The sequence below is a fragment of the Chionomys nivalis genome, chromosome 9 (genome assembly GCF_950005125.1).
Source record: "Chionomys nivalis chromosome 9, mChiNiv1.1, whole genome shotgun sequence".
In the NCBI taxonomy this organism is placed as follows: Eukaryota; Metazoa; Chordata; class Mammalia; order Rodentia; family Cricetidae; genus Chionomys; species Chionomys nivalis.
The window spans coordinates 61561082-61574324 of NC_080094.1; the positions used below are offsets into that span (position 1 = coordinate 61561082).

Sequence of the window (13243 nt, forward strand, 5' to 3'; positions counted from 1 at the left end):
TTAAAATACCAGGAGATTCTTTTAAAAGAAACTTTTAACAGTTGACAAAGCAACATGGAGAGGGGAAATCCCACATAGCCCCATCCCCCAGATCAGTGGTTCTCAACCTGGGGACCTTTCAAGGGGTCACCAAAGACTGTTGGAAAACACAGGTATTTACATTATGATTCATAACAGTAGCAAAATTATAATTATTAAGTAGCAACAAAAGTAATTTTATGGTTGGGGGGGGTCACAACAACTGAGGAACTGTATCAAAGGGTCACAGAGCCTAGAAAGGTTGAGAACCACTACCCTAGATGAAGAGCTACAGGAGGCCAATGGGTTCTGAGAGATGGAAAAACACTCTGCTCAAGGGACAATGCCCCACATAGACTATGCAACCTCGAGCGATCAACTCTGGACACATGGACTCAGGAGATTATATATATATATATATATATGGGATGTGTGTGTGTGCGTGTGCATACATATGTATATATGTATAACAAAAACAATAGAAGATTTCATGAATTTGGGGAACCACATGGGAGGAGTTAGAAGGGGATGGGGCAGGAAAGAGGTAGAGGCAGTGCTTATGTATGAAGTTCTCAAAGCATGCTAAACTAAAATAAATGGGGAATTATCTGATTTCCCAGCTTCCTCCACCCACCTTTCTTATTCAAGCACAATTTTATTTTTATTCCAATATAATTCATTCTAATCATATGTTATACATTTAAGTTTTGTGTTTATGTCAACTGTACAAACATGCTATTTTATGTGACTTTTTAACTCAACATCTTATAAAAATAAAGTTTGTATGCTCTATGCACATCCTTTATCAGCATCCTTAGTGGCACAGTACTCCAGAAAACAGAAGAACCAAAGCTGATCTAGCCTCTTCTCTACTGCTGGCTTTTGATGTTCTATTTTTATTGTTCTCAAGTTCAAGTTAAAAGGTCAAGTTGGGTCTGCCCGCCTCTGGGGAAGTTAGGAAGGGCCAAGGTTGAGTTTTAAGCTTCTTCCTGAGCTGAGTATATGAAACGCGGCTTTAACTGATGGATTTGGAGGAACCAGATGTTAAGACGTTAGAAAACTTGCTTCAGGCTGTGGAGTAGAAGTGGCAATTCTTCAGGCTGAAAATGAACTGAGTCTGTCAAGGAAGACGCTGCAGTGGAAGCCATGGGAGCCACTGGTGGAAGAGTCTCCTGCCAAGCTCTGCAAGTGGCCATTATGATCACAGTGTTCGATGGTTGATGTGAATTAAATGTTCTGTTAAGCTAAAAATATGTAAAAAAGTTTCTCTGAATACCTTTGAATTAAAGCATATTGAATATTTCCATTCATTCTGGATAGAGTCCTAGACATTACTAGATCATCAAATAAGAATGTCTTTGAGATTTTACATTTAACACAAAAATCTTTTCCAAAAGCATGATGTCACTTAATTTTCCAATGAGGAAGAAGGCTGAGTCTGTTTTATAGTCGCTGATTTCCTGCATTTAATAGGAAGCTAACTAGTGGTGGTACCAGGACTTGGTAGAAGGGTCTGACTCGCAGTATCTGCTCTTATTCCACAGTATCTAACATGCTTGACCACGTCAAGATCCCAGACAGATAAACTTGCCTTTGATGTAGGTCTGCGGGAACATGCCACAGGTAAGCTGTCATTCCCAGCTTCAGCCAGAGAGATCTTGTGCTAGGGACTTCTGAGAAAAAAGCTGAATATGTTACTCATTTGGAATTCCACATCAACAATAAACTGATAAAACGATAAAACTGATAAAAAAAATTTGAGGGTGATTCAAGGGAGGATTGTGAAGCATATGAAAATATGGAGTCTAAGGCAGAGAGGGTATGAGGCCTGAAGCCTGAGTGCTGGAAACTGTTTTAATGGCTTACTACTATAAATGGACAGTTTAGTTCTTGAGAACTATAGGTACTGAGTAACTGCTAAGGAAACAAATAAAAGTGACTTCATTAGGGCTTAGTAGTGGAATACGATGTCTAGATTAGAGATGTGGACCCTTGGCATTCTCCAAATAAGTCATTCCCAAGTCACTTTCCCTAATGTCAGTCAGTGTGCCCACCAGCCTCAGTTTTGGCATTCCAGTGTATTTATCCATATATTTATTGCATATTTTTCTATAAATTTACCTAAACTGTCATATTTTAAGCAAAAACCTATCTTTGAAAGTAGAGAAATGGTTTTTTGCCATAAATTATATAATAACACAAAAATAATTGTCAAATAATTAAGAAAATAATGATAAATAAGTGTCAATATTAGATCAAAACTTAAAACTGTTGTGATAGAATTAGTTTAAAGAGAATTTTTTGTCTTAAATTTCACATTAAATAATGCAATGTCATTTGTCTTCTACAAAGCATCAAATACATTGGAAACCACCTCATTGTGTGTATGTATGCATGTATGTAAATAAAGTAATATATATATATTTGATGATCAAACAGACGTGGTGCATGTGTCTGAACCTGATACTAGGGGGGCTGACAAAGAAGAATCTTGAGTTCAAGGTCAGCCTAGGCTACTATGTTTAGTATGTTTAAGGCCAGTCTAAGCTCTATAGCAAGTCCCTGTAGAAGTCATCACTAAGAAAGGTGGTGGCCAGGACGATAGCAGCTCTCTGGAATCCAGAAATGAAGGGAGGGGCCCAAGACAACTACAAATATGTATGAAGTTACACTGTCAAGAAAATACCAGTTTCCTGGGGACTATTCTGAAGGCCAACAGAGAAGAAGATAGAGGTTGAAATGAGACATACGACTGACACCTCAGTGAGGGAAAATGCTTTGTGATATATGCAGTTAACCCGCAGAGGAACAGCTGGCCAGGGATGTAGCATGTTCCCTGTATTGGAAACATGTGTAGACATGACCATCTGTCAAGGGCGCGGCATATAGAATTTCTGCTTCAGGTGGAGGTTGGGCTATTCTTACCAATTAGAACGTGTGGTCAAAAGCAACAGAAATTGATTCTGATGGATTTAAGCCGAGAAAGGATTTGCTGGAGGGATACTGAGTAGAACATGGACTAAAATTAGAACTTCAAAATTAACCAGGCTGAGGAAAGAGAGACCAGGGAAGTAAAATCACTTAGGGAACAACAGAAATTCTGTTTGGAATCTAATCTTTAACAGGATGGCATTTCCACCTAACAGGAAGGGAGGGCCAATGCTGCGTCTCCAAAGACGGACAAACGTCTGTGCCATTGTTCTGAAATGAGACTAGTGTATCAGCTGAGGGTTCAGATGACCTGAGTTTGTGATGATCAGGAAACAATGTAGGATCCTACCCACGTGCACCTGCTGTCTCTGCGGCCTGCACCACGCTGTCTGTGCTCTTTGTACGCTGGAAAGGCAGGGCCTGTCTCTGACTGTTGTGACGCTTTTCCCCCTACAGTAAGATCGTGTGGAAGTTAGATTTGAGGTTTCTTTGTTCATAGTTTGTGTTTTTCTTCAAGTATAACTTTCTCTAAAATGTTGGCAACCACTGCTAAAACTTACAAATTGAGTAGAATGTCACTCTATGAATGGAAGCTGACCTCGCTGGACCAGCCAGATGCCAATCTTCTAGCATGTAATTGGGGGAGTCATGTGGTCCTTCTGTTTATAGCAGTGAAACGGTGTTGTGTTTGCTGAGAGCTAGAAAGGAATGGAAAAGTCACACTTCCTAGTAAGGAGTTCAGGAAATTACCTAAGTTACTATTAGAGCCACTGATGGAAAGGAGGACAGTAGACCATTGCTCATTTCACAAGTTGTTTTCTGAGTCCCTGAGATCAGAACCGGTAGGACCTTCGGTGACAGCAGACCTAGTAGATACTTGAGCTGGGCCAGGTTCACACTGGCTGTCCAGAAACCGACTTGTGTGGGGGCATGCAGGAAAGGGGTGCCAGGCTGCATGCAAAGTTGGGTCCTGGAATAGTTTGCTTTTCTTGCATCCTTGACCTACTCCACTCACACTCTCCTTGAGTCAGGAGAAGGCGCTGGGTCCCCCAGGGAGAGTCAGGGCTTTATGGGATGAGACCAGTCACGAAGGAGGGCACATAGAATCCACTGGGATAGAATCCTGGTTCCGTACCAGGCAATTCTGTCAATGCTCTGTAGCACAAACACCTTAGCTGGGTTGGAAGTTGAGGAGAAAATGGGAGGAAATAGTAGGGGGCATTTCAACAATAAGTCTGGATTTTCCCCCGTATTTACTGGTAAATTCTTAGACTTAGCAGACTAGATAATCAGAACAACTGACTTGACTACTCAGTTCTTCACGTGTTTGAAGTTTTGTTTTGAGTCGACTCCTTTGACATAGGTTTAGAATGTAGACCTGTGAGACCGTGCAAGTGCTGCCATGCATTTTGGAGCCAGTGACAGACACAGCCTAGGAGTTCAGGGACCAGTTCCAAGGACACGAGAAGTGGCAGGGAAGTGCCTTCTCACTTTTACGTGTGTCTGCTCACGATGCTTTTCATGCCGGGTGCCCTCTCACGGCCCACAGAGTTTATACTGGAGAGCCTCATCCTTTTTCACTTCAAACGTGGAGTTCATATCCTTTTGTAATGCATTTTTAAAGGTAGTGAAATACCGACATATAATTTTAATAGATAAATGGCACTTTGATATTTATTAAAAAGATCTGCTCCTGAATCTAAATTCCTGCCTCAGGCACCTGTGTTCAGCTCTTCTATCATTGATTGCTGCTGTTTATGAAAAATACATATATGCTGCCATTTCATTGTTCTTTCCAGATTAGGTTTTATCTATTCATGTCCTGATAAAGCTTAATTCTCACGTTCTACTTTTCACTGTCCTTCGTCCTTACATTCTCAATATGTTCATATGTATTTTTATGTAAAAACAAAACCAGTAACTTACATTGGTATAACTACTATCACATATTTGTAAATAACCCACAGGTTTGTTTTGTCTGGTTTGGTTTTCCGTGACTGAATCATGAATTCACTTCCAAGATTTCCCATTGATCCAAAAATGTCCCTGAATTATAAGGATCAGCCACATTATCTCTTCATCTTCTTAGAAATATCCACTATCACTCACAGACTTCATTTTACCTCTTCTACCTTCTGCTTCCTCTTGACTACAGCATGGGTTACTATTTTATTTTAACTAACCACACTATACAGTAACTTTCACAGAAAATATGTATGCAGGTACCAAGTTATCTGAAGGTTTGTTCATTCTAGCTTCATAAGTAATTCATAGTTTAGTTTAATTCTGTATTAAAAGTTTTTTTTTCTTGGCGTTCTACAGGCTTTTGAGGCAAACTGGCTACTGAGACAAGCGTGTTCTGATTCCTGATGGTTTGTGTGTGACTGGTTTTTCTTTTCCGAAAACTCTTTCTCTCTTTCTCTAACATCCGAAATTCCACAGTGTGACTTGGACTCTTGCTGTTGTTCAGTCTCAAGAGGGTGCAGTGTAGGGTGGATGCTTAACTATGCAAGGTACCCTGGGGACTTTCCTGTTCGCAGATGTTTACTGACCAGCACTGGGAAAGCTTTAGGGCTATTATTTCTTTGTTAATACTCTTTATTCTTTATTCTTGCTCTGGGATTCCTCTAAATTGTTTTCTAGAATTTTATTTTAATCAGAATATAATTACATCCTTTTCCTCTCTCAAACCCCTCACATGCCCTCTCCTTCCACCCCCTTCTTCTCCTTCTCCTCTCACTTCCTCTCAAATTCTAATTCTTCCTTTGTTTTGTTTTTAAGACAAGATCTCACTATGTCACTCTGGAACTCTAGACCAGGCTGACCTCAAACTCAGCAATCTGCCTGCCTCTGCCTCTGCCTCTGCCGTTTGAGTGCTGGGATTAAAGGTGTGCACCACCATGTTCAATTCTAATTTTTTTTCTTCTTTCTAAACTATTTTGCTGTTTTCTTTTTGGAAGATTTTCCAACTGTAATTATTTTGTTTTTCTTCAGAATTAGAGTCATTTTCTTCCTCTCTTAAGGGAATCCTCATGATACTTTCTGAATATGACATTTTCTTTCCTTTTTAGGATTGTTACTTACAAAATTGTTTAAAGTTTTTGTTCTCTGAAGTCTTAATTTTTCTAGTTCTTGCTCCACCGTTTTTGTTGTTTTGTTTCCTGGTATCAATGTCAGAGGCATTCCTCAAATTCAAAGTGACCTTTCATCTTTGCCCATATTTAAGTCAAGGTCACAAAAGTTGATTGGAAGCTGTGTTGTCGCTTGTCATCTGTCAGTCCTCATTCTGGGGTTATCTTTCAGAGCCCTGAGCACTGAAGAGAGCATCTCCAAACCTGGTAGCTTTTACCTTTGGAACATTGGCTTCCCTAAAAAGCAATCTTCAAATCCGAGGACCGATAAAAATTTATTCAACTTTGCAGCTGGTATTCTAGAAGCTGGGGCAGAAGCAAAGGGAGAGAAGTTGGGGTGTTTCTGGTCACATATAAACTGTAGTTGTCTGCTCTCAGCAGGACTCCACTCACTTTATTTGGCAGTATCTTACAGAATTTCCAAGGCCAGACCCTTGGTGCTTTGCAACTCTTTGAATTCTGCTGTTGCCTGAGGGAGGAAGAGGCATCTGCTTGTGTGGGATGGGCAAGGATCTGGGGCTTAAAGGTCCTTAAAGCCTTTTAGCCATTCTTCCTGTTTACAACCCGTCTTCACCTCCAGCCCAATCAGTTTTCCTGCTGGAATCTATTCATAGCAGGGTGTCCTTTTAAGTCAGTGGCTTCTTCTCCATTTCCTTAGTTAAAATTGTGATCCCCACCCCTCACCCCGTAACATATTTTCACATGTGTTTGGCTGTTCTTATAGGTTTGAACTTAAAGAATCAAACAAAAACTCTCTTTAGTATTGTTTTAGCACATCTCATAGAAGATGAGGAAGAAAGGTAAAATTGCTAAAATGCTCGATTTGTCAATGAAATAGGGTCCTCAAGGTTCCCTTTCTGTGGGGACAAGTGTTCAGAGCCTATCATATAGCCCAGGCTAGCCTCAATCTCATTAAACCAAGGACAAACTTGAACTTCTGATCTTCTTGTTTTCTCATATACCACCAGAACATATTTTGAAGTCTCTTCTTAAAGAGATATGTAAAGGGGAGTATGAAAAAATCATGTCCTATGTCTGTTAAAATGTTCAGACTTCTGCAGCTACTGACCTCCAATAACCTGTCCAAAATTGTGTCTTTCTGTCTTTATTGGAAATGAAAAAAAACACAGTTTAGAGCACACATTAGACAACAGGGCTGGTTATAGGAAAATAGAAATTGAAGCAAAGAGACTTGGGGAGAAGGAAAAGGTGTGTCATCAGGAAGGAATATGGGACAGAATAGGATCACTACTTTCTGGGACACAGAGGCTAACTCACAAAACCTTCATGTAGGAGAAGCCTGCTGGTGGACCATACATCCTGCTTCCAAACAGAGGTCTGAAGGAGAGAAAGTGCGAATCGGAGATGACCTGATCCTCGTCAGTGTGTCCTCTGAAAGATACCTTGTAAGTACCTCTTAGCAGGAGCATCTTTGGTTTTCAGAAGGGAAATGGAGCCACAGCAGGCTGGGTAGAATAAGATGTCTCTCCCCTATGAGGCAATCGTACTGCCTGGAACTTAACTGTTAGCTTTCCTTCTAGAGTATTGTGTTGTATTGAGCAAATGCTGCTAAGATGAATTAGTCAGATTACTATGAATTTAGCAGATTGTTTGGCTCTTGCAAAATGGAATAAAAGAAAAAAGAATACAGAAAAATAAGCTTTTTATGGAGTAAGAAAAAGACGTAAAATATTAGTTCAGGGGTATTGCAGAGGCTGACAGATGCATATGGGGTCTTGAATCTGAGTATAGGTACCAGGCAAGCTCTGCTCAGAGTGGGGATGCCTGAAGATAGAGAAATGCCAAAGATAAGTGTTAAATTTCTCAGCAGTTTCTTATAGGGCCAATTCTGCCAACTGATTTCTCCTTGCTTTCTCCAAATGTTGAAATAATTTTTCCCCATGTGTGGGTTTTCTTATCCTACAAAAAATAGACATTTTATAAGTGGGTAGGATCAGGGGTGCAGCTGAGGTGACAAGGTTAACGCTTGTCTGCCACCTCTGTGGCTACGGATTTATTCTTCCTGGACTACAGTGCCCGCTATGAAGCTGCTTCAAGATTGAGTAAAGCAAGCTCTCACACAGGCCGTGTAGAAAGAACCGCAGAACACTGTCGCTGTCTAACTTTATCCTTGAGATTGTCATCGGTAGCTCTACCAGGACTGGGCTAGCGGTTTAAAGGGCATTTCCCTTCTTCTCCCACTGCAGCATCTCTCGATATCAAATGGAAGCATACAAGTGGATGCCTCCTTTATGCAAACACTCTGGAATGTGCATCCTACGTGTTCGGGAAGTAGCATTGAAGAAGGTAGGCCACTGTAATGCCTTCAACCCAGAGCCTGACATTCCATCTGGGCTGTGGATGTCAATATTTTCTGCTGTTTCATCCACACACATCATGGCTTTATTTCTCCTACGTTCTTTCTCAGATGTCAGTATAGATTGTTTTCTCTTCTGACGCCCCATGGGCATTGTTAACCTTGCTTTTAATCCATCGGCGCCCATAGTTGATTACTACAAACAAGCAGGACTTGGATGGATACCTCCCCTCTCTCACCAGGTTTTCCTTTTATTCATGCTTGCTATTGGTAAGAAAACAGGCCCAGGAACTTTCATCTTAGAACTTTTGCCAGAAAGGTAACATGCCTTACTCCCCACCCCATGCCCTGCCTCTCTCCATAAGAGGGAGAAGCTTCCTTTATAATAAATATATAATTAGTCTTTGATTTTTACTTACCTTTATGGAGCACCCCTTAAAATAATAAATGAAATTTTCTCAGCCTTAAATTCTTTCCGTGGAAATAAGGTCATGTAACTTTGTTTTCATACTGTATTTCTCGGAGACAGGCAAAGTCAATGCACTTTACAGGTTATGTAATAAACACATTGGCCTTCCCTCGCTCATAGGTAATATCACAGCTGAGCAGAAAAATAAAATGCCAATGACCCAAGAGTTATTGCATTCCATTCTAGCACTTTATAGAAAGATCTGAATTTTTAAAAATCGTCTTATCGCAGGCTTTAACCCCAGTTTTCTTCCTGAGCCTCACAGTTGCAAACTGGAGAGGTGTGCTTCAGCATTGTGATGTTTGTCAAGGTGATAGCCCAGTTTCACAAGGCACCACAGTTAAGCTAAATAGTTATGAAGGGACAAACCCTAAGTTCCCTGGTATGATATGAGAAGCCTTTAAAAACCAGGCCTTTGCTGGGGCTTTAGATCAGTGATAGAAGGATTGCCCAGCATTGCCAAGCCCAAGGTTCTTTCTCTTTCTCTACCCGTGCCCCCCACCTTGTGTATGTGTGTGTGTCTCCCTTCCCCCTCACCCACACGCATGTACATACATATAAACATCAGTATACCTTTTAAATCTATTCAGTCTTTCCCTGCTATCAGGAATCCAGAGTCCCTGCCTTAAATGCTTCCCTAGAAGGTTTCAGCTCCATCTCTTTGTTAAATGTTTCATCTTCAACCACAAAAATAAAATTATCTCAGTCCCAACAGAGAGCTTGTGAAGATTAATTAAGAAGTGTTTGCAAATCATGTCAAATGGTTCTCACAGACGTGCTGAGTGCCCTTGTGTGCATGAAGTTGGAAGAGCTCATCAGCTCAGTCATGGGGCTGGGTGGTGAATGGCCTCTCAGCATCCACAGGAGAGAAACCCACCCTGCCCTCATGGACCTTAGTGGCCCTCCTCTTCCTGACTGTGACACATAGATACACACATATGAGTGCAGAGAGAGAGAGAGAGAGAGAGAGAGAGAGAGAGAGATTTTGGTTAAGAAAGGTTGTACTCTGCCAACATTTGGCAGTTTTCTCAAATGAGGAGAATGTTAATTGAAGAAACCCACAAGCTATTCATGATGGACTCTTAATGGACATAGTCTCACCATCAAGAGAGGATAAAGAGTTTAATCAAGTGCTTGATGGCTGAGGTTTTTAATTTTCTATGTAAATTGGCTACTAGGAATTCCCTTCAGTGTGTTATGAATTATTCAAATGCAGAAAAATGCAACTGTACATATTAGTATAATTAGCTATTGGAAAAATACTTGTGAATATTTGAGAGGAGTTTAAGATAATCTTTCCTTGCCTGGGTAAAAAAGAAATAAGCTAAGGAAAATCAGACCATTGCTATGTAGTGTGCTCTGATAACACCAATTTCCCCTCTAGCAGGATGTCTCATTGTTACTGTTTTAATCCAGCATCCAAAATAGTTTGAGACAACCCCCCCAAGTGATCTAATTATGTAATTGAAAAAGAAAAACTCCGAATACAGACATGGAGCCTATTAAGTCCATATGTCTCCTGAGAACAGAGTAACCTAGAGATATTTTAATTCAGAAGAATAACAAATACAATTTCTTTGTGCAAAACCAGCTCAGCCAGGCCTGTCTCCTGCTAGTATGCTTCTTGAATTAATGCTTGGAATTCATTTGAAGACTAATGGGTCAACATGCCCTGGAAGTTCGCTGTTTCTTTTTACTGTCTGAACTCCATGACTGTTGGGATCCCCTTTGGCTGAAATCTGAGTGCTTGTTGATATCAGTTAGTACACGTGCCCACTCAGACACGCTGAAATGGGTCTGCCTCCCATATTTTGCTGTATAGATGCACCATTGAATCTTATCTGTATTTGTTAGTTACATTTAAAAACTACCTTGTCCTTAAGCAACTCTTAAGAGTATATTATTGCCTTCTCCTAAACAGCTCTCACAAAGAGATCATCATTCTAGGTTATTTCTATCCTATGAACATAATCTGATTAGATTTTGTTATAAAGTGTATACACTAAAATTGTAAGAACTTCTCTAAGCAGGGCAGTGGTGGCGCACGCCTTTAATCCCAGCACCGGGAGGCAGAGGCAGGTGGATCTCTGTGAGTTCGAGGCCAGCCTGGTCTATACAAGCTAGCTCTAGGACAGGCTCCAAAACTACAGAGAAATCCTGTCTCAAAAAACCAAAATAAAAAAACGATAATTTTCCTTTTGTTTTTTAGTGATAACAGTTGACACAGTGGCCTCACCTTCCACTTGATATTTAGCCTTATTTACATATTTCTAAAATTCTACTTAGCTGCAGTGTTAGAATTCCTTCCTGCCTGAGGTCTAAAGTCATGGACTCTGTAATTTCCCAAATGTACCTCTCTTGCTGTTTGCTTGAACCAGCTAGGACCTGCATGAATTTAGCCTCATTGAGCGGGATGTTCTCTTTAAGCTTTCTATCAGTTTATGGTGGAATATGGTTCTTTCATAGGATACTTACTTGGTGGGCACGTAGTTCGTCTTTTCCATGGTCATGATGAGTGTTTGACGATACCGTCGACAGACCAGAATGACTCTCAGCACAGGTAAACCGCTAACCTCGTTTGTTCTCTGGGCTGTCTCTAGTCCCTGGCGATTCACACTAAGGAGTTTGCATTTTTATTTGGCCACACAGGAATTGCATAGGGATTTCTCAGTTGGGCTGACCTTCATCTAGACACAAACTCCAGTATGTTAAATAGGAATGGAAGACAATAGTATTTGCTCACAAAAATGATGTGTTTATATTCAATCTAAGCAAACAATGCAAACAATGTATCACAAACCATCCATTGTCTTTGATTGTTCCTGATTCTCAAGCACCCAGTTGGTGTGGAAAGTCAGTCTTTTTGGGAAACTGTGTGTTTTCACAAGTTATTGCTGCTCCTTGAAAGACAGCTTATCTCCGTTCCTCCCATTTTGTGTACTAAGTAATTAAGATGGAGTTGGTTGGTTTCATTTTTCTTGTTACCAACTCATTGAGAAAAAATAGGCATCAGAATCCAACAGAAGATGGATTTAGCAGGGAGCCCTGCGGAGGAGTACAGCTAGAGGTAGTGTTGATATCAGCTGTCTTTAGCCCAATGGTTGATTGTTTAATTGGCTCTTATTCAAGATTCAAAATTATGTGAATCAGCCCTGTTGTGTCTAGAAAACACTGTTTCCTTGAAATTATTTAGTACCTCTGGCCTCTTACAATCTTCTTGCCTCCACTTCTGTATAGGTCACTGAACCTTGAGGGGGATTGGGTTTGATAAAGGTCCAGTTGCAGATCTCTTTGTTATTCCCATCGACCACAAGAGGAAGCTTCTGTAAAGAGGGTTGAGCAGTGGTGTGCTCTATGGGTATAGCACTATGTCATTAGAAGTCACTTTATTGCTATGTTTCTTTTGCACAGTTATTAACATACTAATAGTAGTAAGGAATACTACATGCTTCTTGTGTTCATGTGTGCTTTTTTCATATTTTTTACAGTGTGTATTTTTTTCTCTTAATTGATTTTCTTTAGTTTTTCTGTTTTGGTTTTCATTTTTTTTTTTTGTTCTGTTATTGTTTTTCTCCGTGTGTTTTTTTTTTTGAGAGAGAGAGTGAGAAAAAGAAAATGAAGTTGGTTGGGGAGGGAAGTAGAGAGGATCTGAGGAGAGTTAGAGTAGGGGAAAGAATATCAAATATATTATGTAATTTTTCAATCGAAGGTTTTTTAAAGATTCAAAATTATGAAATGGAAGATATTAACCCACATAATAAATATATACTTAATATTTATCACTATTTTGCTTATCATCAAAGGAAGAGTACATAAAATGCTCTGGCCTGTGACTGTAGAAGTCTCATATTATAAATAAAAATCAAACCTCCCATCCAAATTCAGCTTAATTTTGTCAGTAATTAGTCTGCTCTGGTGACAGTAGTTTCTTGTCTTTTTGTCTTGCTTACAAGATCCTTTTCAACTACATTAATTTTACTTCATTAGTGACATTAGGGCTAAATCTTGACATTTTGGAGATCATGTTGATCAGACTTTTTGCCAGTGGTGACATCCTGGCTAATTTCAGGTGAGTGCGTAGGAAGCTGAAGTTCTGTTGGCTTTCCATCAGGACTAATTTCTTATTCCATGTGCTGACAGACCCAGAAGCAGTGTAGTTGAATGTATTACTATAGGAACTTTCCACTGGGAACTTGAGCCCCTTATATCTCCTCTTACTTGCTATTCCCTCTGAATGCCCTTCATAGGAGCCATATGTGACATAGAACGGAGTATCGAACACACTGAATATAGATCTATTTAAGTATTGTGAGTCAATTACTCCATGCCTCCTTAATCCCAGTCAGTGGCTGATGGTGATGTCTATGCAGTTGACCT

The 13243-nt window shown here is 40.1% G+C and overlaps 1 protein-coding gene across 1 annotated transcript in view; it reads left to right on the forward strand.

The window, feature by feature from the left end:
• The window catches only part of Ryr3 (ryanodine receptor 3), a 526065-nt gene that overhangs the window by 214459 nt on the left and 298363 nt on the right, over positions 1-13243 (forward strand). Inside the window, exons 5-8 of the mRNA XM_057780394.1 lie at positions 1563-1641; positions 7374-7486; positions 8288-8387; positions 11333-11426. Coding sequence (XP_057636377.1) covers positions 1563-1641; positions 7374-7486; positions 8288-8387; positions 11333-11426 — 386 coding nt within the window. The remainder of the gene's footprint in view (positions 1-1562; positions 1642-7373; positions 7487-8287; positions 8388-11332; positions 11427-13243) is intronic.